The following is a 26,437-nucleotide window of genomic DNA, read 5'->3' on the forward strand; positions in this document are numbered from 1 at the left end:
GGATGAAGGCTCGTTTTCAGCAAGTTATTAGTTATTACAAAAACCGGCTTTTATTGTGAAGGCGTCGAGCGGAAGCGCGCTGACGCCGTCTGCAACCCCCACCCCCCACCCCCACCCCCCCTCAGCATCCGCGCATCTCCAGCTCGTGCGTCCGGCAGAGCAGCATCCCGGGACGATGGACGACGTGCCCCCCCTCATCTGCATCTCCGTGGCGCTGCGGATCCAGCCCAACGAGGGTCCGGTCTTCTTCAAGGTGGACGGAACCCGGTTCGGCCAGACCCGAACCATCAAGCTGCTGACGGGCTCCAAGTACAAGATTGAGGTGGTGCTGAAGCCCGGGACCGTGGAGGCCACGTAAGGGCGCGAACCCGGGCGCGTGCCTGTGTAACACGGGAGATGGGCGCGCGTGGGGGACACCGGACAAAGACTGCGGCGTCGGCGCACGCGGCGGCCTCCTCGTGCAGGCCGCAGCATCCGACACCCGCCGAATGAATAAATGATGCGGGATCGGATGGAAGCACGCGCGCGCGCGGGGTGGGGGTTATAAACGACGGAAAAAACATTCAGGATAAAAAATATTTTTATTGAAATATTCGTTTAGCTTCATTTGGATGCTGTCAGGTGGATGTTCAGCTTCATGGTCGAGTTTTAGTGGAAGAACCCAGAAGATCTACTCCACATAGATCTACTCCACATAGATCTACTCCACACAGATCTACTCCACACAGATCTTCACATAGATCTACTCCACATAGATCTACTCCACATAGATCTACTCCACACAGATCTACTCCACATAGATCTACTCCACACAGATCTACTCCACACAGATCTACTCCACACAGATCTTCACATAGATCTACTCCACATAGATCTACTCCACATAGATCTACTCCACACAGATCTACTCCACATAGATCTACTCCACATAGATCTACTCCACACAGATCTACTCCACACAGATCTACTCCACACAGATCTTCACATAGATCTACTCCACATAGATCTACTCCACACAGATCTACTCCACACAGATCTTCACATAGATCTACTCCACATAGATCTACTCCACATAGATCTACTCCACACAGATCTACTCCACATAGATCTACTCCACACAGATCTACTCCACACAGATCTACTCCACATAGATCTACTCCTCAAAGATCTACCCCACATAGATCTACTCCACATAGATCTACTCCACACAGATCTACTCCACACAGATCTTCTTCACATAGATCTACTCCACATAGATATACTCCACACAGATCCTCTCCACACAGATCTTCTCCACATAGATCTTCTCCACGTAGATCTTCTCCACATACACTCAAAAAAAGGAAATTACCAGCCAATTAAGTTAACGAAAAAGTAACTTGTCATTTCAACCAGAAAATTATATGTTTGTAAATCTTTCGTGAATGAATCATGTCGATTTTACATAAAAATAATCCATTTAAAAGTTAATAATTTCAATCATGTTGATCCAACATGATTCCATTAAATTGGATCCATTAGTAATCGCAAGGAATTGTGGGATACCATTTTCTTTGTCTATCTGGGCAGATTGGGGTCTAAGTGTGAGTTTTTCTCCATGGGTTTTATTGTCTAGCTGTTTTACTCTGTTTTAACTAGTGATTTAAACTGATATGTGTTTATTTCGTTTGCACCATGAGTTAAAGTTTGGTATAGGATGAAGACCAAACCCCTTGTGTGGCAAACTGTTAATGTTCCAATACTTAACACAGAGTTCGCGGTAATTGAACTCCTGTCTTGTGATGGACTTTGCTGGGTAAATCATGTCTTTGATGTGAAAATTAAAAGACCCATTGGTTGTAACTTTGGAACAACATATCAATTACAGATGAATAAATAAAATTATAGAAATAAATAGAAATTCAAGTTAAATAAACTTAATTTACTTAGGTGTGACCAATTGAAGTGATTCAATTAAATTGGATCAACTATTTTCTTTTTAGAGTGAGTAACAATATTAATTTGAAGTTGGGTGCAACTGCTCTATTTAAATTGAATCAACTTAAATTTATTAATTTGAACCTAAATACATTAAATAGGACCAACATGATTCATTTTTGTTCAAGTAACGCAATCTAATCACCACGTAGATATACTCCACATAGATCTTCTCCACATAGATTTACTCCACACAGATCTGCTCCACATAGATCTTCTCCACGTAGATATACTCCACATAGATCTTCTCCACATAGATTTACTCCACATAGATCTTCTCCACATAGATTTACTCCACACAGATCTACTCCACATAGATCTTCTCCACATAGATCTACTCCACATAGATCTACTCCACATAGATCTACTCCACATAGATTTACTCCACACAGATCTACTCCACATAGATCTTCTCCACATAGATCTACTCCACATAGATCTCCACATAGATCTACTCCACATAGATCTTCTCCACATAGATCTACTCTACATAGATCTACTATACATAGATCTACTCCACAGAGATTTACTCCACACAGATCTTCTCCACATAGATTTACTCCACACAGATCTACTCCACATAGATCTTCTCCACATAGATCTACTCCACATAGATCTCCACATAGATCTACTCCACATAGATCTACTTCACATAGATCTACTCCACATAGATCTCCACATAGATATACTCCACATAGATCTTCTCCACATAGATTTACTCCACATAGATCTTCTCCACATAGATTTACTCCACACAGAGCTACTCCACATAGATCTTCTCCACATAGATCTACTCCACATATATCTCCACATAGATCTACTCCACATAGATCTTCTCCACATAGATTTACTCCACACAGATCTACTCCACATAGATCTTCTCCACGTAGATATACTCCACATAGATCTTCTCCACATAGATTTACTCCACACAGATCTGCTCCACATAGATCTTCTCCACGTAGATATACTCCACATAGATCTTCTCCACATAGATTTACTCCACACAGATCTACTCCACATAGATCTTCTCCACATAGATCTTCTCCACATAGATCTACTCCACATAGATCTTCTCCACATAGATCTCGTCTACATAGATCTACTATACATAGATCTACTCCACATAGATCTCCACATAGATCTACTCCACATAGATCTTCTCCACATAGATTTACTCCACACAGATCTACTCCACATAGATCTTCTCCACATAGATCTACTCCACATAGATCTCCACATAGATCTACTCCACATAGATCTTCTCCACATAGATCTACTCTACATAGATCTACTATACATAGATCTACTCCACAGAGATTTACTCCACATAGATCTACTCCACACTGATCTTCTCCACATAGATCTACTCCACATAGATCTGCTCCACATAGATCTTCTCCACGTAGATATACTCCACATGAATCTTCTCCACATAGATTTACTCCACATAGAACGTCTCCACATAGATTTACTCCACACAGATCTACTCCACACTGATCTTCTCCACATAGATCTACTCCACACAGATCTTCTCCACATAGATCTACTCTACATAGATCTTCTCCACATAGATTTACTCCACACAGATCTACTCTACATAGATTTACTCCACACAGATCTTCTCTTCACAGATCTTCTCCACATAGATCTACTCCACATAGATCTTCTCCACGTAGATATACTCCACATAGATCTACTCTACATAGATCTTCTCCACATAGATTTACTCCACACAGATCTACTCTACATAGATCTACTCCTCACAGATCCACTCCACATAGATTTACTCCACACAGATCTTCTCCACATAGATATTCTCCACATAGATCTACTCCACATAGATTTTCTCCACATAGATCTTCTCCACGTAGATATACTCCACATAGATCTTCTCCACATAGATCTTCTCCACGTAGATATACTCCACACAGATCTTCTCCACATAGATATTCTCCACATAGATCTTCTCCACATAGATCTACTCCACGTAGATATACTCCACATAGATCTTCTCCACATAGATCATCTCCACATAGATTTTCTCCACATAGATCTTCTCCACGTAGATATACTCCACATAGATCTTCTCCACATAGATCTTCTCCACGTAGATATACTCCACACAGATCTTCTCCACATAGATATTCTCCACATAGATCTTCTCCACATAGATCTTCTCCACGTAGATATACTCCACATAGATCTTCTCCACATAGATCATCTCCACATAGATTTACTCCACACAGATCTTCTCCACATAGATATTCTCCACATAGATCTACTCCACATAGATTTTCTCCACATAGATCTTCTCCACGTAGATATACTCCACATAGATCTTCTCCACATAGATCTTCTCCACGTAGATATACTCCACACAGATCTTCTCCACATAGATATTCTCCACATAGATCTTCTCCACATAGATCTTCTCCACGTAGATATACTCCACATAGATCTTCTCCACATAGATCATCTCCACATAGATTTACTCCACACAGATCTACTCCACATAGATCTTCTCCACATAGATCTACTCTACATAGATCTTCTCCACATAGATTTACTCCACACAGATCTACTCTACATAGATTTACTCCACACAGATCTTCTCTTCATAGATCTTCTCCACATAGATCTACTCCACATAGATCTTCTCCACATAGATCTACTCCACATAGATTTACTCCACACAGATCTACTCCACATAGATCTCCACATAGATCTACTCCACATAGATCTTCTCCACATAGATCTACTCCACATAGATGTTCTCCACATATATCTACTCCACATAGATCTTCTCCACATATATCTACTCCACATAGATCTTCTCCACATAGATTTACTCCACACAGATCTGCTCCACATAGATGTTCTCCACATAGATCTACTCCACATAGATCTTCTCCACATAGATCTACTCCACATAGATCTTCTCCACATAGATCTTCTCCACATAGATCTACTCCACACAGATCTTCTTCACACAGATCTTCTCCACATAGATCATCGGGCAGAGCTCCTCTGGCCTCCGTCTGGGACTTTCCTCTGGTCTTCTCCATCAAACCTGCGCTGCTGTCCTCGTTTCAGGAAACCTCTCCGTCTTAGTTTTCTCTTTTATAGGGGTTTGGGTTCCGGTTCGGTTCTGGACCTGTGTGGCCTGCAGGTTGCAGATGTCGGGCTGTGATTCTCGGTTTCTGTGAGACGCTCCCCCCCTCAGGAGCAGCTCCTCTGGGCTCCGTCAGCTGAAAAGGCCTCTCCTCCTGCAGAAACATGAACATTGGGGGCGTGGTCTTCCCGCTGGTGCAGCAGTCCAGGGACGAGGAGTCGGTGGTTTACCACGGCCAGTACGACACGGAGGGCGTCCCGCACACCAAGAGTGGCGACCGGCAGCCCGTCCAAGTCAGCATCGAGGTGAGAATCCGGCTCAGAGGTTCTGGTTCTGGCTGAAGCTGCACAGCTTCTTGGTTCCTGGTTCAGGTGAGGTTCTCCACCTGCTCACATCCCAGGAAGTCAGAAGATCTTTGAAAGATGAGGATGAGTCTTTCACACTCGGGAATCAGGTGGCGAGCGTCCGGCGGCGTGCTGGGGGGGTCGGTGATGTCATCCTCTGTTCTCTCTGCAGTTCAACAAGGCGGGGACGTTCGAGACGGTCTGGCAGGCCAAGTACTACAACTACTACAAGAGGGAGCACTGCCAGTTCGGGAACAAGTTCAGCAGCATCGAGTACGAGTGCAAACCCAACGAGACCCGGACCCTGATGTGGATCAACAAGGAGGTCTTCAACTGAACCCACCAGAGCACCTCCTCCTCCTCGGTCCCGGACAGCGGCGTCTTGGGTCGGGTTCTGGAGGACCAGGTGTCTCTCATGCTGGTCTTTGGTCTGAAGCTGCTCTCAGAAACTGGACTTTATTCTTCATTCTGTCTCCGGTCCTCTGAGCTCCAACGCTCTGCTCTGATTGGACGAAGCAGGTTCAGAAGACCCGTTCTCATTCAGCCTCAAATATGAAGAGGAGGTTCCTCTGAAGCCCAGATGAGCTTCTTCAGAGGAGAACCCCCCCCCCCCAAACATCTCCTCTGTTTGGAGTGAAGCCCCGCCCCCTGTAGATGTCAGGTCTCCTATTGGAGGACACAGCTGAGAAGGTTCTGTCCAGTAAATGCTGGGAGCGGACGGACACAGCAAGTCCCTCACGGCGGTCCAACCCACCCCTGAACCCCCCCTGGTGACACCTGAAGAGGAAAGACGAGCATCACCTCAGGCTGAGTCAGGAATCGATTCTTCTGGAGATCCGGCCGACCGAAGACCAGGATGGAGGACACCTGAGCAGGTGTCTCTGCTGACGCTCAGAGACATTTCCACCTGCAGACGTCCTGAATCTGCAGACCAAAACTCACTGATGTTTGCTTCAGAGCTTTTATGTTCAAACGTAACCCGGGACTATTTTCTGCAGCGGAGGAATCTTAGATGCTTTTGTGGAGGTTTCTCAGTTTTTGGTGCTTTTTTTTCCCAGAAGACTTTTGGTTTGTTGTCTTCATGACTGGAATCTTTTGCCAAAAACGTTTGTACCTGTGGACATGTTTGTGGTTGAGGTCGTCTCACCTGGTGGTGTCATGAATAAATCCATACGTGAAGCAGCGTTCTGCCGTCTTTACTGTAGGTGTGTCCGTCAGCAGAGACTGTGGCGGTCAGTGGATGAAAGGACGGATGCAGACATGACCGACCCGTTTCAATGTCCAACCGTCTCAAACTGACGAGGGGATCTAAAACCAGTGGTTGGATCAACTCTGGAGAAAAAGGGTTGCAGCTGCAGCCAGGTCCAGGTCCAGGTCCAGGTCCAGGTCCAGGTCCTCCTCTGGTGAGATGAAGCCATCATTTCCACCAAAAGCTGTTTGGGTTCATTTAAGATGCTAGAGTTCTGTAAAGTCCTAACAGTGACTTTGGGTTTTTATTTATGTCAGATTGATGCTGAAAGACCTTTGAGCTTTTAGGTGTTTTATGTTCATTCCTCACCTAAATGACCCCAAAGTGGTTTTTGATCCAAACCAATAAAAACTAGAAACTGAATATTTCTGTCAGTGACCTGTTGGATGAGCAGGTCAATGACATCAGAATGAAACCGTTTGACACTTTGTCCAACAGTAAAATCTTAATAAAGTTGACCTTGAATCCTAAGAGGAGGATTTGACCTTTGAAGATTCTGGGATTCATTTTATATTCAGAGATGACGTTCATAAAGTGATTGACAGGTTCTGTTCATCTGGATGTTAAAAAACTCATCTGCAGGGAAAAGACTCAGGTCACTGAAGCACCTTTTCTTGATGGGGGGGGGGGGGGTCCCCGCAGTGGGCGGGGTCCCCGCTTGTGCCGTCATGAAACTCACATTTCTCATCTTTGACAGAACAGACGTGACGTCTCGGCGATAAATCCACTGACAGATGTTAGAGTCCAGTGAAGTGGTGCTGGTTCTGATGGACTCTACCGACACAGTGACCCGGTTTGGGTTTAAGGAGGAGTCACTGATGGGGTTCTGATGACCATTTCTGTTCTGGACCTCTCAGCTGATCCAGTCAAACTCAGAACACAGACCAGGTTCTAGAGCCCCCCCCCCCCCCCGGGTGTGTGTGTGGGGGGGGGGGGGGGTGTTCTGTCTGGGCTGGAGGTCTCCGTTCCCCTCTTCTTGGAGCTAGACATTTACTCCGATTACTTTGTCAGGAACTGAAACGCGTTTGAGGCTGAAGAGTTCCGACCCGACCCGACCCGTCGCAGCGATCAAAGACCTTCCTTCATCCAGGAAATGATCTGAACAAACACGGCTCCATCCTCAGCTCCACATTCTGGAACACAGCCGGTTCTTTTCCATCAACCCTCACATTTACAGACGGACCTGAACGCAGCGCAGACCGGACGCCGTCTGTTCAGGTGAAGGAAAGTCCTGCAGACGCCTCACTGCTCAACATTTATTGCTTCATCTTTAAAAGTCCACAGAAACGTCAGTTTATAAAAATATTTTCTATTTACAGCAGATTCACAGCGGAAGTCCGTAAAAGTGCGGCGGCGGCGTCAGCGTCCGAACATCTCCTGCGAGGCGTAGGTCATGTAGAGGAAGCCGTCCTCGTCCTGGTGGTCCTTGTAGACCTGGGCCATGGTGAGGGACATGCTGGGCAGCCCGCTGCTGTTGATGAGCAGGTAGAAGGCCTGGCTGGGCAGCAGCGCCATCCGGTTCCTGCAGAGGGAGGGGCGTCAATGTGCAGCTGTTCCAGCATACTGGATTCTGTTGACATCTGAAAACAGATTAAAAAGCTTCCAGGTCCACAGCGCCACCTGCTGACCAGTCATTTCCTCACATCTGATGCTGAATGAGGACAGGAAGACATTTTATTCTGAAAAGCTGATTTCCTCCATGAAGCCCAAATTCTGGATGGAACTCCAACAGATCCGCAGTTTGATCAAAACGGTCAGAAATCTGCTCTTCAGATCCACCCCAGAACTTCCCAGATCCTCGTTTTTCAGGGCTCTGCAGGACAGAACCGGACTTTGGACTTTAATCTGCTAATCCATAATCTGGTGTCAGATTACAGCGGCTGAAGGAGCAAACAGACGGCAGCTGGAAGTCAGATCAGAAGTGTCTGCAGGTTTCAGAAACTCAGGAGGAAGAAGAGGAGGAGGAAGAGGAGGAAGAAGAAGAGGAGGAAGATCTGGACATCTGTCACCAAAACTTTTCAGAGAAGAACTGAACCCAAAGTTCTGATCCACACAACGGAAGACTTTCAGAACCGACTCAGCAGTCAGAACTTGGATGAAGAAGACTGAGCAGCTCATCTGGGTTCTGGATACCCCCACCCCCTCTAAAAGGTTTCTAAGGAGCGCGTGCCTGCAGTGTCACGTGATGTGTCTCCTTCAGGAACAAACAAAGCTGACCCATTTATGAAGAAAGATAATTGATCTTTTAAAACAGCCTAGAGCACGCGCGCACGCACGGCGCGCTCTCTACAGACTCACCTGATGATGGTGACGAACTGCGTCATGGTGAGCTCGTGCGGCACCAGAAACTTAGTCTTATCAAGGGGGGGCAGGAACCTCTCCTTGTCGTAGCGCTCGATGATGACCTGGGGGGGCGCAGCAGCTGATTGAGTGGGAACGAACAAACACCTTTGCGCGTGACGGCCGCCTACTTACCGGGATCTTGTTCGGAAATTTGGATTTAATTCCCGCCACCTCTTGTTTCCGCGTGGCTGCGCGCACGACACAAACGGAGCGTTACGTTAGTGGCAAACTGTGGCGCGTGCGTGAACGCGCGAGGCCTTACCAAAGCTCTTCCTCTGTTTGAAAGGTTTGCTCTGCGGAGGGATCTTCTCCAGCGGAGGCATGATGGAGCGCCGGGTCGGAGACAGCGCGCGGACGAGCCCGCGTGGGGCTTAAATACGGGCGGCTGGAACACATCAGCTGATTGCCGCGTGTCCACGGGGTGGGCGTGGTCAATACGGGTCTCTGATCAGCCGGAGGTGGGGGGGTCCTCACTGTTTGAGAGACCTTTATGAACGTGAGGTGATCAAAGTGAAAAGCCAGGTCACGTGCGCGCAGGTCCAAGCTGGGATGACCTCTACAAGGTCACGTGCTTTACTCTCCTTATTTACACACACACACACACACACGCACACACACGCATACACACACACACGCATACAACAATACACACATGTAACCACACACAATTGCTGATTTAATTTTAAACCAAACTTATGATTCAAAATATTCTCACAAAAACATCACAGACAGAATTGTTCTTCATCATCTTCATCCTCAGAGTTCAGTTCTGTTTAAATGAAGTCCGTTCTTTGAAATTTTCATTGTTGTTGATCTTCGTTTCAACTCTCAGAATGATCTGGATTTCCATCAGTCAAAGACAGGAAAGTGCAGACAGTCAGCTGGCGGGTCAGTGACGTCATGGCGCAGGTAAGAAAAGTCCAAACATGTTATTATTAGTACTTTCAAAATAAAAGTATCCTTTCTCATTGTGACTATATCTTCCAGAGGTTTGCGTACAAATGAACCTGAATGGCGTTGGGGGGGTCAACTGGTGCTGGTGACGTTTATAAAGTTTTATTTACCTTCACAGGTTTAGTCTTTGCATTCTGGGAATATTTTGTCTAAAAAACAGATTTTACAGACTGCATCCACATAGAAGCCTTATACCTCCTCAAGTTTATTTATTCATTTTGTTCATTTCATCCTGTTGAGTCTTCAAACCCCCACTCTGCTACTGGTCTATGGGGAGGGGTCAGAATACCCCCCCCCCCCCAACAGATGTCTTTGAAAATATAAAATTCATACCAATACAAGAATAAATACAGTTCTGAATACGAGTAAACACTGTTTTTAACTTTTGAAATATTATATTTATAAGCTATTGAGAGCAAAAAATAAGTAATATAAATTATTTACACAAACTTGAGACATAGAATACCGAATAAAACATTAGGGAGCGTTATTGTTTGGAAACCTTTCATTTCATTGATGGTATTTTATTTTGACAGTGCAAAGCGGTTGTGACGTAGCATCCGTCTGACAGGCTGCGGGACTGCGTGGTCCACAGCTCGCGCGCGGTTCTGGATGGATTTTCCTCCGCGGAGGATTTTCGAGCGACGCGGCTGACCCACCGGACCGAACCAGCGGCTCCGTGGTCCCGCCATGATGGACGAGCACGCGGGCCCCGGGGTGTTCCTGAGCGGCGGCGGTTCGGGCTCGGCTCCGCATCTGGGCTCCGTGAGCGGCGGAGAGGCGGCCCGCGCGCGGTACAGCGTCCCAGGAATCCTGCACTTCCTGCAGCACGAGTGGGCGCGCTTCGAGGTGGAGCGCGCGCACTGGGAGGTGGAGCGCGCCAAGCTGCAGGTGAGACCCGCGCGGTTCCGATAATGTGTCCAATTGGACGCTGGCATGGGCAGGTCAACCTGTGCGCTGACGTCACTGACCTGTGCAGGAGCGGAGGTGGCCGCAGATCCAGAGCTGTTTGTTTGTTTACTGCTGGCCTCATAAGTCCAAATGACTGTAGATCCATTATCGGACAGGCTTTGATGAATCGGTTTCCGGTTGAAAAAAAAAATTAAATTTCTGAACAATTGTTTTTCAGAATAATATTAAAAGGGATCAATTAAAAAAGCCCAGTGGCTGTTCGATCCCCAGGCTGGACGCTGACCCCCCACCTCCTTACTTTAGGACCCCTGTGAGCTGAAGCAGAACTTTCCATCAGCGCACAGCTGTCTGCTTCTGGACCCGAGTGGTTCTGTTTGGATCTCCAGGAGTTCCTCCTCTGAGTTCTGCAGGACTCTCGGCTTCGGTGCTGTGAGGAAACATCTGCAGACCCCCCCCCCCCCCACACACACACACAGATGCTCGGTGGAACTTGTAGAAGAACCAGCAGAACCATTGTTGCAGCATGTTTGGTTCTTCTTCACTGAACCTGCAACCCAACCTTTCAAAGTTCTGCAGAAGGCTTTTATTTTGACAAGGTACAGGAAGCTCTGATTCTCAGTTCTAACTCTGATGATCAGAATATGATTAAGGAAAATGGAGCCTGAAGTGGGAGGGGCACGTAGACCGGCGTTGACTCCGCCCACCTCAACCGAAAAGGCCAAATGGGCGGGACAAAGTTTGAAGGTCCGTTGGATTCCATGAGGTTCTAACTGGTCCCTCCAGAATCGCACCACTGCAACTCTGCTACAACTGCGGCCAAAGCGACCCGTTCTGGACCGTTCTGGACCCGTTTGGTGGTTCTGCTCTCTGCAGTGAACACAGTGGGAATCCTAGTGGGCCTAATAGGATCCTTGGGGAACCCCACAACTGATGAAGACGTCTCCTGCATCTTCATCACCTCCCTGAGGTGCCGTTTCCCAGATCTCACCTGAAGGCATCACACAAAAAACGCTGCTTTCAAAGACAATCGGTTATTGATTAGCAGATGATGACTCATCTTCAACTTTAAGTGATGATGATGGTTGAGCTGTGGTTCAGCGGCCGGCCTCCTGTTTCCTCTGAGGTCATTCTCTGGGAGGAAGAGGAAGCTGAGTCAGCGAGGGGAGGGGCCACTTCTGCTCCAGAAGCAGAAGGTGGTGGGTGTCCTGCAGGACCGCTGAGGGGGGTTCTGGACCGTTGGCCCGTTTCAGACAGAGTTTCTGGGCTGACCGGGTTTTGACGGCTCTTCTAGACCCGCCATCAAATCTCTGATGTTTCATAACTTTGACATCAGACGCGATGAAGGTCACGATGAAAACTGCCTCATGTGGGTCCAGAGTCGGACCTGAGCTGATGCTCTCCGGGTCAGAACCCCCCTCCATCCTGAGGGGGCAAAAGAGCTACATCCCCCTCCTCCTCCTCCTCTCATGCTGTGAGAGATTGTGTTGTCATGGCGACGGCTGTGTCTCTTAAGAATAAAAAAGGGAAAAGGCAAACTTCATCATCACAGGTTCAATTCCGACGTGCGACTCAGCAGAGCTTCTCCCTCCTCCTCCTCTTCTGGGGGGGGGGGGGGGGGATCCTTCAGGATTGGAGCTTCTCTCGTGGTTCTGGTTCTGATCCAGGTGAACAGGCTTCAGATTTTCCCTTTTCAGCTTCATCCTGAGAGGGTGGGAACGACCGTGGAGAAGGTTCTGGAAATGAGAGGCGTTCAAGGCCCGCTCTGAAACCACACGTTCAAACCGGTCAGAACCGCTAAGAACCCACCCACCAGCTGCAGATCTGCTCCCACACAGCAGAGCAGAGGGCATCTGCAGGCGCCATGGCAACGAATGAAGAGGCATCACAGCGACGAGGCGCCGCCAACCGTGATGGTGAGACGCTTGAAGCTGGAGAGAAAGAACGATGGAACAGCCGAGGCCCTCTAGTGGTGGACAGATGTTACTGTAAAACACGGAATGAGCTTCTAACCAGGGACTGTATAAGAAAAGTGGACTGAGTGACTCCTCCCCCCCCGGCTCTCCAAACAGGAAGTGGCTCCAAGAAGCCAAAACCCCGTCGACGTCTCTAGAGAAACAAACATGTTCCTCTGTCGTTCTATTGGTCAGGAGAACCGTTCCTGATCTGACACCTTCAACATCGTCTTGATAATCCTCCTTATTCTGGAGTTCAAGTTATTCAAGTCCAAAACTGACCAATCAGATGCCCTAGTAAAAGTAGGTGGAGCCTGCTGGCCCCCCCTTTGAATGTTCAAAATGTTCTTCCGAGCCTGCTTTCAGTGGAAGGGGTGTGGCTTTCCACCAAGCTCACTCCTGATTGGCGACAGGGGTTGACATAGCCCAGAAATTTGCACTGGCCCACAGGGCCAGTAGTTTTTGAAAGTTACTGGCCCGACACCGCGCATAGCGGGACCCGCCGCTCCGCAGGTGCTTGCAACTTTAGGGGGGTCTGTGGGCATGCCCCCCCGGAAACTTTTAATATGGTACAATTTGGTGCATTCTGGTGACATCACTTATTTCTACACTTTTCAATGACTGAAAATAGAGCATATCAAACTTAAATCTGCTCTAGTCTGTTTCAGATGTTTTGAAGTGTAGTAGGTAACACTAGTTCAGAAGTTTTCATGGTGCTTCTAACGGCAAATATCGCAATAAATCATAAACCTTAAATGTGTTAAAACAATCTAATGGCAGCTTGAACCATTTAACGAATCAAATAAATCCCTTAATGCATTTGACCAATCGGATGGACGCCTTCACATTGTTGACCAATCAGATGGAGCCCTGTTATGTTAGATGTTTGTAACCTATGTCAACGTGGCTCATTTGGAGTATAATTTTTAAACTGGGAATGGTTATTTGGTTATTTTGCTGTTTGTTTATATACCGCAAATTATATCGTTATCGCAATTTTAATCTCTGATATGGCATATCGCGAGTTTTCCTCATATTGTGCAGGTCTAACTGAGATCATTCAGCTAACTAGAAATACTTACTGCTTACAGTGTTGTAAAGAAAAACAAAATTAAGTAGTTTAACATTCTACTGCATTTGAGTCTGAGATTCAGGTATTTGGAGTTGCCTTTGATTCTTTGACATTCAGCTTAAAGCTTAGTGGATACAGTTTCATCTTCAATGCATTCATTAAATATCTTGCTGTCCATACTACTAATTAATAACTACTAACATATTCCTATCTATTCCTGCCATGTCTTCCACATCTCTGACATGCTTCAGTCTCTCTTCAGTGACGGTGTCGGATTTATAATCAAATGTAATAATAACCCACTGGCTTGTGCCTTCATTGTTGCTGTTTAACATTGTTTTGTATTGAATTGTTACATTCAATAAAGTTTGAAAAAAAAAGTAGTGAGCGCGTGCCGCGTGGTGCTCGGCAGTGAAAGCCGAGCGCGAGCGCGCGCAGGCGGGAGAGAAGGAGAAGTGATCAAAGGTTTCCCATAGAAACCCTTGAAGTCTGAACACAGGACTAGCAGAAAAACTAAATTATGAAAACGAGGTAAATCTACACGTTTTCGCAAAATTTACTTTATTGAAAAAGGTGAAGAATATATAAACCGTTAGATATTTTAGTGGCCCGAGCGGACAAGTGAAAAGTAAAGTCTTGTGGTCCGCACTGCTCGAAAAACAGGACCGGGCCAGCGGACAAATGGCTATGTCGAGCCCTGCATAGAGACATCCACTCAGACCGACTCGGACCAATCGCTGCTTTCTGACGATGTCTGGCTCCAACATGGCGGCATCCGTGCTGCAGAGCAACGGCGTCTGGAGCCAGACGTAGATGGTGTTCTGTGGACGACGTCACGCCTGCTCAGTCCAGTTCTCTGATACAGTCCAGGCTTCAGACACATGAGGAGTATTTTTGTACAAACTCCTTTTGACTTGAGGATGAACTTCATGTACAGACAGAGGAGCGGGGTATTATTGAGGGGGGGCGGTACTTTCTGCCTGAGAAGATCCCATCTTCTCTGCTGGGGGGTTCTGCGTGGCCCCCGGAGCTCCTCTCGGCTCGGTCTTACATGAACATGTGGGAAAACGGAGGACTGCGTCTCTGCTCGGCTCCTCCCACAGCGCAGTTAAGGCGGATCAGAGGCCCGGCGTGTGATCATGTGGTTTCCCAGGAGGCTTTGGGGTCCTAACCCCCCCTGACCTTTAGGCTTGAAACCCCCTGAAGGTGGCCTGAGCTGGATTAGTTTCACCTTCAGCCCTGACCCCTGGTCTGACCTTTGGGGAGGTCATGACCTGTCCTGTCAGTCTGACCCTTCAGGGCCTCCGTAGATCCGTGGCGTCTCCTCCATCGGCGCTGGATTCTCTCTGGAAGCTTCTGCCTGCCGCTCCAGAGTCTCTGGTTCTTCAGAGTTTAGGGACATGGAGTGACCTTCATGCCGCCACGCTGGACACAAAACGTTCTAAGATGCAAATTAAAATATTACGTATTTGCTTTCCATTTTTCTGCCTTCATATTTTATTTCTTTTTTGCTTTCAAAAACTTTTATTTCAAAAAATTTTTTTGCTTTCAAAATCTATTTTTGCGTTTGCAGCACTAATGTTTTCATGCGTTGTGTGTCATCTCTCTTTTTCCTATCTTTGATTTTTGCTCTCATAGGTTTCAGTTTAGCTGACAAAGCTGCCATCAAACAGCTGCTGATTGGTCCAGATTCTAACCAATCAGGCGTCTCTGTCTTGAATCGTGCTTGGAGGCAGACTACAGACCATTTCTAGTTTGTCTGGATCTACAGTTCCAAAATCCAGAGCCTGGAAATTTCCCAGAAGTCCCTGGGAAAAACCAGTCTGCATCCATGCTCAGTAGATCAGCAAATATAGACCACAATGCATTGTGTTGGAACAATCTTTTCCAAAAAAATGTATTTAAATGTATTTTTTACATAAACCATCAACGTTTGTATCTTCAGAAGACGGTGGACTCAGAAATAATCGACTCAAAACGCTCATTTCATTAGATTGTAACTGCATGAAATAAAAAAATAAAAAATAGGAGTGGGCGTGGCTTCTGAATGGTTTTTAAAATCCAGAGCACTACATAGATTTTTAGTAGTTAGGAGTTAAACTGTGACGGAGCAGCAAAGCAGGTTCAGCATTTATTCACGTCACCATGGCGACCAACGTGGTTAAAATGTCTGCAGCGGGAAAAAACCATCTGAGCTCCGACTCCGTCCAGCCGCATTTTATTCCCATTAAGATTCTGAACTATTCTTTTATTTTCATCAATAAATGTTGAAATATGAAGAGAAAAGAACATTTTTTCATGAGTTTGTTTTTACTTTGAACAAAAACACAGGAGTTCTTCAAAATAAGACAATTCTAAGTTAAAAAAGCTTCTTCTGTTAAATACATTGAGCTTCCTGTGGTGAGCGTCACTCTTCTGCTCATCACTGCTGTTCATCTTATCCAGAACACGTGTGCAGCATAGATTAATATCTGCTTTAAAGCTTCTATTGTTTTGTTTTAACAAACAGATCTTTAAGAAAATCCAACTTTATAGCAATAATTTGCTCTGCAGGATTCACACAGACACAGATAAACGTTTCAGGAGATCCTCAGCCATAAAGTCACAAATCTGACAAAATAAAAATTAATGAATGCAAAAAAAAAGACAAAAAGGCTGGTAAAGTTCATGTTTGCTCACAGCTTTCTGTGAACATAGAGATGTTCCTGAAGAAAAGTTCCTAATGGAAAAGGGAACCTGTGGTTCTGCAGGCGCAGGTCGCCTTCCTGCAGGGGGAGAGGAGGGGCCAGGAGAACCTGAAGAAGGACCTGGTGAGGAGGATCAAGATGCTGGAGTTCGTCCTAAAGCAGGAGAGGTGGGTGTTCATCACTCCAACTGCACCAAATACCAACCAGTCACGAGGCCCCGCCCCCAAAACCACCGTGATTACCTGGGGGTTTTATCCTCAGGGCCAAGCATCACAGGCTGAAGTTTGGGACAGAACTGAACCAGGGGGAAATGGACCCTCCGAGCTACGACTCAGGTGAGTTCTGTCCATCACCGAGTCGGTTTCTGCTATGAGAACGTTTCCACCACCAGCTGCTCCACAAATTCAACTGAAAATGTCTGGATTTGGTGTAGTTCTTCTCATGTCCTGAAGGGGGAGACAGAGCCGACGAGAGACTGAAAAACGGCTATTTTAGATTAAAAAAGAGACTTTTATGCACCTCTTTCATAGCAGAATCATGTGACCACAGAGTTTGGTTGCTGCAGGTCGTCAGAGCTGTAAACATGTTTGTTTAAAATGGCGGGAAAAATGTGACCATTGGACGATGCAGGAAGTAGTTCCCAAAGTTAAGGGGGAAATACAGGAACCAACGACACGTTTCTCATCTTCAGATGAAGGAAACGACAGCGAAGCTTCCAGTCCTGCAAACAGCAGCCATCAGCTGAGCTGGAGGCAGGGACGGCAGCTGCTCCGCCAGTCAGTGCTCACACACACACACACACACACACCAGCACACTGTGGGCGTGCATGAGCGCATGTCTGTGTGTGTCATGGGAAAAGCAGCAAATCTCCTAAATCCAGATGAGGCCTCTCAGTGGGAATCACAGCCATCAGCCAATCCCTGCTCTGGGTTTGGCGTCCAGCTGATGGCGCCTCTGCCGTCTGTCTCACCAACAGCAGGTGTGAAGTCTGCACTGACGTCTGCTGCTGAGGGTGTCTGTCTCTGCCTGACCCATCAGCCTCTGCAGAGGACATGTGGGGCTTTTCAATGATGCCACTTTCTCTAAGTGTCTTCAGTCCTGAGGTTGACCTGGCTGGTTTGTGGATCTGCCACCGTCAAATGTAGAGACGCTTCATGTAGAGACGCTTCATGTAGAGACGCTTCATGTAGAGACGCTTCAGGACGTCTGACCATGAGAAGAAACCTCTGAGTCAGACTGACAGCTGAGGTCAGACAGGAACCGCTGTGGATGTTTGCAGATGACACTGTGGTCTGTAGTGAGAGCAGGAAGCAGATGCAGGAACATCTGGAATTCAATTCAATTCAGTTTTATTTACACAGCCCAATATTACAACACAGTTGTCTCAACGAGCTTCACTAAATCTACAAAACATGAAATCAGATCTAAAATACAAAAGCTGATTCAAAAACTAAACTAAACTGGGCATCCCTGCCCTTAGACCCCCCCTTCCCAGTAAGAAAAAAACTCATTCCAAGAAAAGAAATATTAGAAGAAACCTCAGGGGTGCCCACATGAAGGAGGGATCCTCCCCCAGGACAGACAGGCGATTTACCAGAACTCTTAGAGAAGAATTAACTTATCTAAATCTACAACTACATATATAAAGTCCAGCAGACGAGCTTCATCCAGCTGTGGTTGTGGGGACAGTCAGGGGGGCGAGTCGAGCCGGAGACAGGAACCACAGTCAGGTGTAGGAGCAGGAGCAGAGACGAGGTACTCGGTCAGGAACTGGAGCACGGATGAAACAACAGGAGTCTGGAAGCACTCCCACTCCCCAGGAGGGAAAGAGGGACAATACATGAATCACTGCACCAAACAGAGGCATGGAGAACTAAATGATGAATAATGATCAAGAATAGAGGAGAGGAAGGGTAGAAGTAGATGAGAAAAGAGGACAGAACCCCAGTGCACCATAGTTACCCCAGCTTCAACTTCTAGCAGCCTTTAAAACAAATAGTTACTATTAAGTTTAATTTAAACAAACTAACATTAAGTTAAATAATCTCTGAATACTAACTAGTCTGACAATAAGCCTGTCCACAGAGGAATGTTTTCAGTCTAACTTTGAATGTAGAAACTGAGTCGGCCTCTCTTCCATGAGCTGGGAGTTTATTCCATAAAACAGGGGCTTGGTGGCTAAACGCTCTACCTCCAACCGTACTTTTACTAATTCTAGGAACCACAAGCAGTCCTGCATTTAGTGAGTGAAGTGTTCTGATTGGATGGTAAGGGACTATGAGGTCCTTAATATAGGACGGGGCCATTCCATGTAAGGCCTTATAGGTTAACAGGAGGATCTTGAACTGGATTCTAGATTCTCCGGATTCACCCGGAAATGACAACACAGGAACAAAGACTTGTCAGCTCCACATGAATGGATCCATCAGAGGATCATGATGCTCTGGAGATCAGTGCAGGGAAGCAGATGGAAGCGTTTGAGAGGAGGAACAGTGATGATGATGGTGAAAGGAGGCTGAAGTTGGAGCCACAGGAAAGAGGAGGAGGACCAAGGAAGAGGTTCATGGATGAAGGAGGACGTCTCTGCTTGGGTTGAGTGATAAATTGATGTCAATCATTTATTCAGACTGCAGCCGGACGGTTCTGTGATGAACCAAAGCTTGTAAATGAAGGCATGCGACTGAAAGACTCAAAGAACACATCCAGGAGAACATTTCCATCTTATTTGCTGAACCAAACCATCTGTTATTCTATCTCCTCATCACCTCCTCTTGTGCCAAGTCCTCTCTGTGGGGATTTTGGATATGACCCCAAAAAGGGATACAACAGGCGAAGAAAATGGATGGATGATGGATGGATGAATGATGGATGGATGATGCATGGATGATGGATGGATGATGGATGACTGGATGGATGGATGGATGGATGGATGATGGATGTATGATGGATGGATGGATGATGGATGGATGGATGATGGATGGATGATGGTTGGATGATGGATGATGGTTGGATGATGAATGATGGATGGATGATGGATGGATGGATGGTGGTTGGATAGATGGATGGATGATGGATGGATGGATGAATGATGGATGATGGATGGATGGATGATGGATGGATGGATGATGGTTGGATGATGAATGATGGATTGATGATGGTTGGACGGATGGATGGATGATGGATGGATGGATGATGGATGGATGATGGTTGGATGGATGATGGATGGATGGATGAATGATGGATTGATGACTGTTGGATGGATGGATGGATGATGGTTGGATGGATGGATGGATGGATGATGGATGGACGATGGATGGATGGATGGATGGATGATGGTTGGATGGATGGATGGATGGATGATGGATGGACGATGGATGATGGTTGGATGGATGATGGTTGGATGGATGATGGTTGGATGGATGATGGTTGGATGGATGATGGTTGGATGGATGATGGTTGGATGGATGATGGATGTTCTGTCATTTGTCATTTCTGTCAAAGAAAGTAAACGGAGATAGAATCAAATGGATTTTATTTTTTACCCATGTCGCCCAGAATCTGTGGCGCCCCCTAGAGGGAGCAGCTGAGAGACAAAGCGCACGCACACACACACACACACACACACACACACACACACACACACACACACAAAGCTCCCAAACATCACCACTGAAGGCTTTTAGGGAGTCCTGTGTGTGCGTGTGCACATGCGTGCGTGTCTGTGTGAATTGTCGATGGGCTCTGCGACCCAGGAGGCTGGTACGGCGCCTCGGGGGGGGGGGGGGGGGGGGGGGTCAAACACAGTGGTGCTTTCAGCAGAAATGTCCTTCAGCTGTTGCTCCTCTGAGGTCCGGACCGGAACCAGGACTTTGGACTCTGGATTCTGTAGGTAGTCTGAGGATTTTTCACTGGATTGGATTTGAAGAGATTCCACAGCAACCGTTTCTGTCTGTGGTTGATCTCGTCCAGAGGGACTCGAACGCTGACAGAGAGCGGTAAGACGTCTGTTCACGTGGATTTTTCAGACCCATGGTGAAAAAGTGCTGACTCGGGGAAATGTTGGGCCGTCCAAAGCGTGGCGGTCGGGTTTTCACGCTGAGAGGAGAACATGTGGGATTCTCCCTGATCACAAATGAAGATGCAAACATGAATGAGCAGCCAATCAGCACGTGTGTGTGTGTTGTTGAGGACACCTGTATGCATGCGTGAATGCGGCCGTAAACAGGAAACAGATCAACTCTGACTTCCTGTGGCACTCAGATACCTGCAGGAGGTGGGCTACAGCGACGCCATCCTGGATGTGAAGTCTCAGAGGGTGAGGGCTCTGCTGGGTCTGACCGGAGATCCCGGAGACCAACCGGCAGACGGGATGGTCAACGGCACCGAACCGTCCTCGCCGAAGGACAGGTAGAAGCTCCGCCTCCCACGTCACGTCTGCAGACATGTTCCTGATGTCAAGCTTTTGTTGCAGCAAACCGGACCTGCCTGACCCGGCCATCATGTTGGAGGCCTTCAAGTTCATCGAGAACGCCGTGGCAGAGTTCAGCGATGAAGAAGAGGACGAGGAAGCTCGGGACAAGACCGTCCTGGACCTAGCTGCTGTGAGAAACGCTTTTACTTTACCATGAAATCGGCCTGACGGCGGTCTGACGGCGGCCTCATGGCAGCCAGACGGCTGTCCGATGGCGGTCTGACGGCGGCCTAATGGCGGTCTTTCATTCCGTGTGGATCAGAACCGGTTTCTTCTCTTCTGACCGCCTTAGCTGCTTCCTTTTAACCTGCGGTTCTCCTTCGGTTCTCCTCTGGTTCTGCGGGTTTCACAGATGTTCTCTTCCTCTCTGACAGATGAGGAGGAAGCCGTCGTCCACGTCCTCTTCGTCCTCTTCGTCTGCCTCGTCGTCTTCAACCACGTCAGACTTCAGCGACGACCCCGACACGGAGGAGGCGCTGAAAGGTTTCGACTTCCTGACCAGCCCGGACGAGATGGACGGGCCGCCGGAGTTCAGGGGCGGCAAGGATGGCGGGGAGTGGGGTGAGGCTGAAGATGATGATGATGATGATGATGATGATGATGATGACCTCCTTCTCCCTCCTGCAGAGGAGGAGCGGCGTCCTGGCGGCGAGCTGGGCTGGGACGTGGATCAGGGGCTGATCGCTCAGCTGAAGGAGCAGTACAGGAAGGAGCGCCGGGGCAAGAAGGGGGTGAAGAGTGAGTCCACCCTCCTCCTCCTCGCTTCTGCCGGTTTGGTTTTGGTTCTGGATCTTTCCGGTTCTTTGGGTCAGAGGAGCATCAGAACCTTCTCTTTCATGGTTCTGAAAGCGCTTTGATGTCCCCAGAACCGACAGAACTTCTGTCCCCTCAAAGCGTTTACGCTGCTTCAGGCAGAGCCGGACCGGGCCGAGGTCCGGGCCGAGCTGCTGCAGGGCCGGTCCGGTTCTGGTAGCTTTTCTTCACGGTGTCTGTGTGGATTTGCCTGTTGATGGGCTTCTGTAGACAAACGAAGGAGTCCTCATCCGTGTCCCCCCCAGGGCCGAACCGGTCCAAACTCCAGGACATGCTGGCCAACCTGCGGGACGCCGAGGAGCTGCCCCCCATGCAGGCGGCCGTGACGCCCCCCCTGCGGCCCAGCGTGCCCCGCATCAGCGAGCCCGACGCTGCACGCCCTGAAGACGGTAGCTCTGCCCCCGCGGTTCTGTGCGCCGCAGCAGAACCCGGGTCTCAGACTTTGTGGTGTCTGCAGAGCCGATGGCGTTCCTGCCGGCGACAGGGAAGTCCTTCCTCCTGGGGGGGGAGGATGAGGCGGTTTCCGGCGAGCTGGGGCTGGGAGAGCTGGGAGAACTGGCGGGGCTGACGGTCGCCAACGAGGCGGAAAGCCCGTCGTATGAGGTGAGTGATGCTGAGGGGGCGGGGCTTAAAGCGAGGCGCCTCAGAGACGCAGCAGCGGCTCGTCCGTCTCCAGGTGTCCAACAACAAAGACGCCCTGAGGAAGACCTGGAACCTGAGGTTCACCCTGCGGAGCCACTTCGACTCGGTCCGCGGCCTGGCCTTCCACCCGGTGGAACCGGTTCTGGTCACGGCGTCCGAGGATCACACGCTGAGGCTGTGGAACCTGCAGAGGACGGCGCCGGCCAAGAAGTGAGTCCTGCTGGACTGTGTGTTCCCGCCCGGCGTGAAGCTCTGACTTCCTGTCTGTTGGCGTCTCCTCCAGGTGTGCCGCTCTGGACGTGGAGCCCATCTACACCTTCAGGGCTCACAGGTGAGACGTCTGCCTGCCAGCTGCAGCAGGCCCCTCCCCCTCCCTGCCGTCGGGCCACACCCACTGTGTATGTTAGACCAAACCCTATGGGCGGGTCACAGGTGATGGGTGGAGAACAAAGTTCTGGTTCTGTGTTGGTTCTGTCTCCCGGTGCGGGTGTTTCTGCTCGCGCTCAGCGTTTCCTTCTGCTGCAGCGGCGCCGTCCTCTGCGTCACCATGAGCGCCAGCGGAGAGCAGTGCTTCAGCGGGGGGGTGGACGGAACCATCCAGAGCTGGAACACCCCCAACCCCAACATTGACCCCTACGACTCATACGGTAGGCCCCGCCTTCTTGTGAGGACAGCTTCCTGTGCGCCAGCGTGTTCTGACTGCGGCCTGCTGTAGAGCCCTCTGTCCTGCGGGGGGCGCTGAGCGGTCACACGGACTCTGTGTGGGGCGTGGTCTACAGCGCTGCTCACCACCGCCTCCTCTCCTGCTCCGCTGACGGGACCGTCCGGCTGTGGAACGCTGCCGACACGGCGCCGTGCCTCGCCGTTTTCAACGAGGGAGGAGGTGAGGACGTCTGGAGATCCGTTACAAACCAGGCAGGTCAGATCCGGGCCCCCCACTCTCACTGGACCCGCAGAAAGCAGAACCCTAACCTGGAAGAGGATTGAGAGGCTGAAGGAAACACCGCCGATGACCTCATCTGGCTCCTCCCCCTAAAGGAGAAAGTCGTTTTTTTTAATGTTTACATCAAAAACTTCATTAAAAGCTTTTCTGTTCTAGTTCCTTTAGTTTTAGCTGCATTTTGGTCACTTAGCTTTAATTCTGTTTTTCATCCTAACTTCTGCTTTTCTGATTTGTTTACTTTCCAACAAAAAGGTAAACAAATCTGTTTCCTTATTTAAAGAATATTTGCAAATGTGGGACGATTTCCACACGAGGAAACCAGGACTTCTGATTGGTTAGACGTTTGATGACGTTTGTTCAAATTGGCTGAATGTGAAGCAGGGCTGCTGTGATTGGACGTGGCTGCAGAGCGGAGACGGCCAGCAGGGGGCGCCGTTGTTGATTTACAGTAAACCCTTATTTTTCGCCGGGGTTACGTTCCAGAAAGAGCCAGTGATAGTCAAAAACCGTGAAGTAGAAATTTTTTTTACAATTAAATACTCTAGTATACATTGAAAAGAAAGAACAAACCATTTTATAGGCTCAAACATTTGTTTCACAAATCAAAGTACTTTAGAAACGTTTTTTAACAAATAACTTCTGTACAGTACTGTCAAATAATCATTTTAATCATCAATGTGAACAGAAGGCGTCAAATCGCGGAGATTAGCCCCGCCCACCGTGACCCGCGTAATTGGATTAAACGGGAGAAAATATAAAATGATGATTATGAAAAAATAAAAAGTACAGTCGCACAAATAGTGACTCGGGTCTATTTAACTGCTCTAAGTTCAGACTGAGCCGCTGCATCCTGACTCCGCTCTGCAGATTTTTCTCCTTTTAAAGCCCGCAGTGAAGGTGTGTGTGTTCGGGAGAAGAACATAGAGATAGGCAGTTGGTGTCGCTCTTTTTTCTTCTTCGCAAAAACATCCTTATACACCGACATGCCAACATCAACAGAATTTGCACGTACGTAATGTAAATTTGGCGAGCTGTTTTACGTACGTGTACATATTAAACTGCAACGTTATTGACGCACAGGTAGAGAAGAAGCAGAGTGGCTTTTTAGCCAATCAGAATGCAGAACACAATGCACGATGCAAATCCATGAAGTAGCGAAACCGTGAAAAGTAAACCGCATTATAGCGAGGGATCACTGTATATCAAAGGATGAAAAGAGTTCAGTGCAACTTTGACACAATTGGGAGGATTGTTTGTCGGGTTTGGGATCTTTTCTGCAACCGTTCGCACGCGCTCAGTCATGACGCCCGTCCCTCTCCCGGTTCCGCCGCAGAGCTCGGCGCCCCCACCTCGGTGGACCTGGTGAGCAGCGACCCGGCGTACATGGTGGCGTCCTTCAGCAGCGGTCACATGGGGCTCTTCAACATGGAGACGCAGCAGCTGGTCCTGAAGCTGGAGTCCGCCGGAGCGCCAGGTACGAGCCGCTTTGGGGGCGTGGCCCGCGCTGCTGCGGCCCTCCAGACCTTTGCATGTTGGGGGGGGGGTCACTGATGGACGGTCTGGTGAGGTTCCAGACTCTGTTCCCTTCATGACCATAGCGGTGACATCATCATCTTCCTACAGAAGCCCCCTCTAAGATCAACAAAGTGCTGAGTCATCCCGCCCTGCCCATCAGCATCACGGCTCAGGAAGATCGCCACATCCGCTTCTTTGACAACAACACAGGTGAGCCTGAATACGCCATGAAGGCGGGGTCTGCCTGCCCCGCAGGTTTGGCTCTGTGACCCCTCGGACACTGTCCCGGCCCGGCCGAGCACGTTCTTATTTCTGCCGACGTGGAACCTGTCGCATGTCTTACAGCTGCTAACCCCGCCTCCCACATGAGCGGCGTTCACAGCCAACACGGCTTTTGCGTCAGGAGCGTCCAGTTTCGACATCAATTCATCGTACAGGCGCCATCTGTGCGTCAGGCACAGCGCGGCCAGGGTTCAGAAGTCTGAACATTGGCGAGGACGACATGTCACGTCAACCAATCAGGGACTCTGAACGTGACGTGTTCAGTGACTCGCTCAGCTGGAGTCCAAAACCAACATGGAGGACCGATCCGATTTATTTGTACGGAGACGGTAATAAAAAGCTCCTCTAATTTGACGTTTCCTCCTGGGATGAATGCGGGACAGCAGGTCGTCACGCTGGGTCATAGAGACAGAAGTACCGCTGAAAGCGCCGTCATTCAGACGCAGGTCCTGCAGACGGTGGAGCTCGCCGTGCCGGGAGAGTCTCTGAATGATGTCATGAACGGGTGGCCCGATGATTTCCGTGTCCTCCATACGTTGTGATGAGATACACACAGACACATCAGACCAAAAACATTTGGCGGTAGCTCCTCCCACACGTGGCTGGGGCGTCAAGTTTGTAAACATATTTCTGACAAACGGGCGGCGTGCAGCGAATTCGCCGCAAGTCCAAAGAGAGGCGGCAGACGTGAATTTAGTGTTCAGAGTGAGCGCAGCTTTAGCCGTTGGAGTTATGAGTGGAACAATGGTCAGCCGGCGCTCAGGCCCAACCCGGCCCGGCCCGGCCCGGCCTGGCGTTTGTGCTAAGATGGACCTGAAGTGTTTTTTTCTTAACCTGTTTGCCCCTGAAGGTAAATTGATCCACTCCATGGTGGCGCACCTGGACTCCGTCACCTGCCTCGCCGTGGACCCAAACGGCTTGTACCTCATGTCCGGCAGTGAGTCTCCACTCACGTGCACAGACACGTGCACAGACACTTCTTTTTATTTCCAAGAATCCAGACTTCCTAAATCAGAACCAGAACCTGCAGATTTACTGTCTCATACACACATAGGACATGTGGATGGATGGATGGATGGATGGATGATGGATGGATGGATGGATGATGATGGATGGATGATGGATGGATGGATCGATGGATGGATGGATGGATGGATGGATGGAT

At 48.6% G+C, this 26,437-nt stretch overlaps 3 protein-coding genes across 4 annotated transcripts in view; 2 read left to right on the forward strand and 1 right to left on the reverse strand.

Annotated features, from left to right (window-relative positions):
- The first annotated feature begins 107 nt into the window (after window positions 1–107).
- Window positions 108–6,621, forward strand: LOC101161947 (CB1 cannabinoid receptor-interacting protein 1). Its single transcript, XM_023953818.1, has 3 exons — window positions 108–354; window positions 5,253–5,397; window positions 5,609–6,621. Exons 1-3 carry the CDS (start codon window positions 176–178, stop codon window positions 5,771–5,773), a joined length of 489 nt encoding a protein of 162 aa, XP_023809586.1. The 5' UTR covers window positions 108–175; the 3' UTR covers window positions 5,774–6,621.
- A 1,306-nt stretch (window positions 6,622–7,927) lies between these two features.
- On the reverse strand, window positions 7,928–9,440 carry map1lc3c (microtubule associated protein 1 light chain 3 gamma). The gene is made up of 4 exons (XM_004085379.3): window positions 9,291–9,440; window positions 9,161–9,216; window positions 8,984–9,090; window positions 7,928–8,207 (listed from the first exon to the last, which is right to left on the reverse strand). The coding sequence occupies exons 1-4, from the start codon at window positions 9,349–9,351 to the stop codon at window positions 8,045–8,047; spliced, it is 387 nt and encodes a 128-aa protein (XP_004085427.1). The 5' UTR covers window positions 9,352–9,440; the 3' UTR covers window positions 7,928–8,044.
- Window positions 9,441–9,475: 35 nt separating this feature from the next.
- Window positions 9,476–26,437, forward strand: part of LOC101155981 (striatin) — a 20,215-nt gene continuing 3,253 nt past the window's right edge. Inside the window, exons 1-19 of one of the 2 annotated variants that reach the window (XM_023953825.1) lie at window positions 9,476–9,591; window positions 9,861–9,937; window positions 10,519–10,873; window positions 16,669–16,772; window positions 16,867–16,940; window positions 17,297–17,381; window positions 20,867–21,013; window positions 21,078–21,207; window positions 21,452–21,638; window positions 21,705–21,815; window positions 22,136–22,279; window positions 22,348–22,493; window positions 22,567–22,742; window positions 22,816–22,863; window positions 23,058–23,179; window positions 23,248–23,415; window positions 24,809–24,949; window positions 25,099–25,200; window positions 26,123–26,209. In XM_023953825.1, the coding sequence (XP_023809593.1) occupies window positions 10,673–10,873; window positions 16,669–16,772; window positions 16,867–16,940; window positions 17,297–17,381; window positions 20,867–21,013; window positions 21,078–21,207; window positions 21,452–21,638; window positions 21,705–21,815; window positions 22,136–22,279; window positions 22,348–22,493; window positions 22,567–22,742; window positions 22,816–22,863; window positions 23,058–23,179; window positions 23,248–23,415; window positions 24,809–24,949; window positions 25,099–25,200; window positions 26,123–26,209 (2,173 nt within the window). In that variant the 5' untranslated portion in view covers window positions 9,476–9,591; window positions 9,861–9,937; window positions 10,519–10,672. Of the gene's footprint in view, window positions 10,874–16,668; window positions 16,773–16,866; window positions 16,941–17,296; window positions 17,382–20,866; window positions 21,014–21,077; window positions 21,208–21,451; window positions 21,639–21,704; window positions 21,816–22,135; window positions 22,280–22,347; window positions 22,494–22,566; window positions 22,743–22,815; window positions 22,864–23,057; window positions 23,180–23,247; window positions 23,416–24,808; window positions 24,950–25,098; window positions 25,201–26,122; window positions 26,210–26,437 lie in introns of both variants that reach the window. The other variant, XM_023953824.1, reaches the window with a different exon arrangement.

Source organism: Oryzias latipes, chromosome 1 (assembly GCF_002234675.1).
Source record: "Oryzias latipes chromosome 1, ASM223467v1".
Classification (NCBI taxonomy): Eukaryota; Metazoa; Chordata; class Actinopteri; order Beloniformes; family Adrianichthyidae; genus Oryzias; species Oryzias latipes.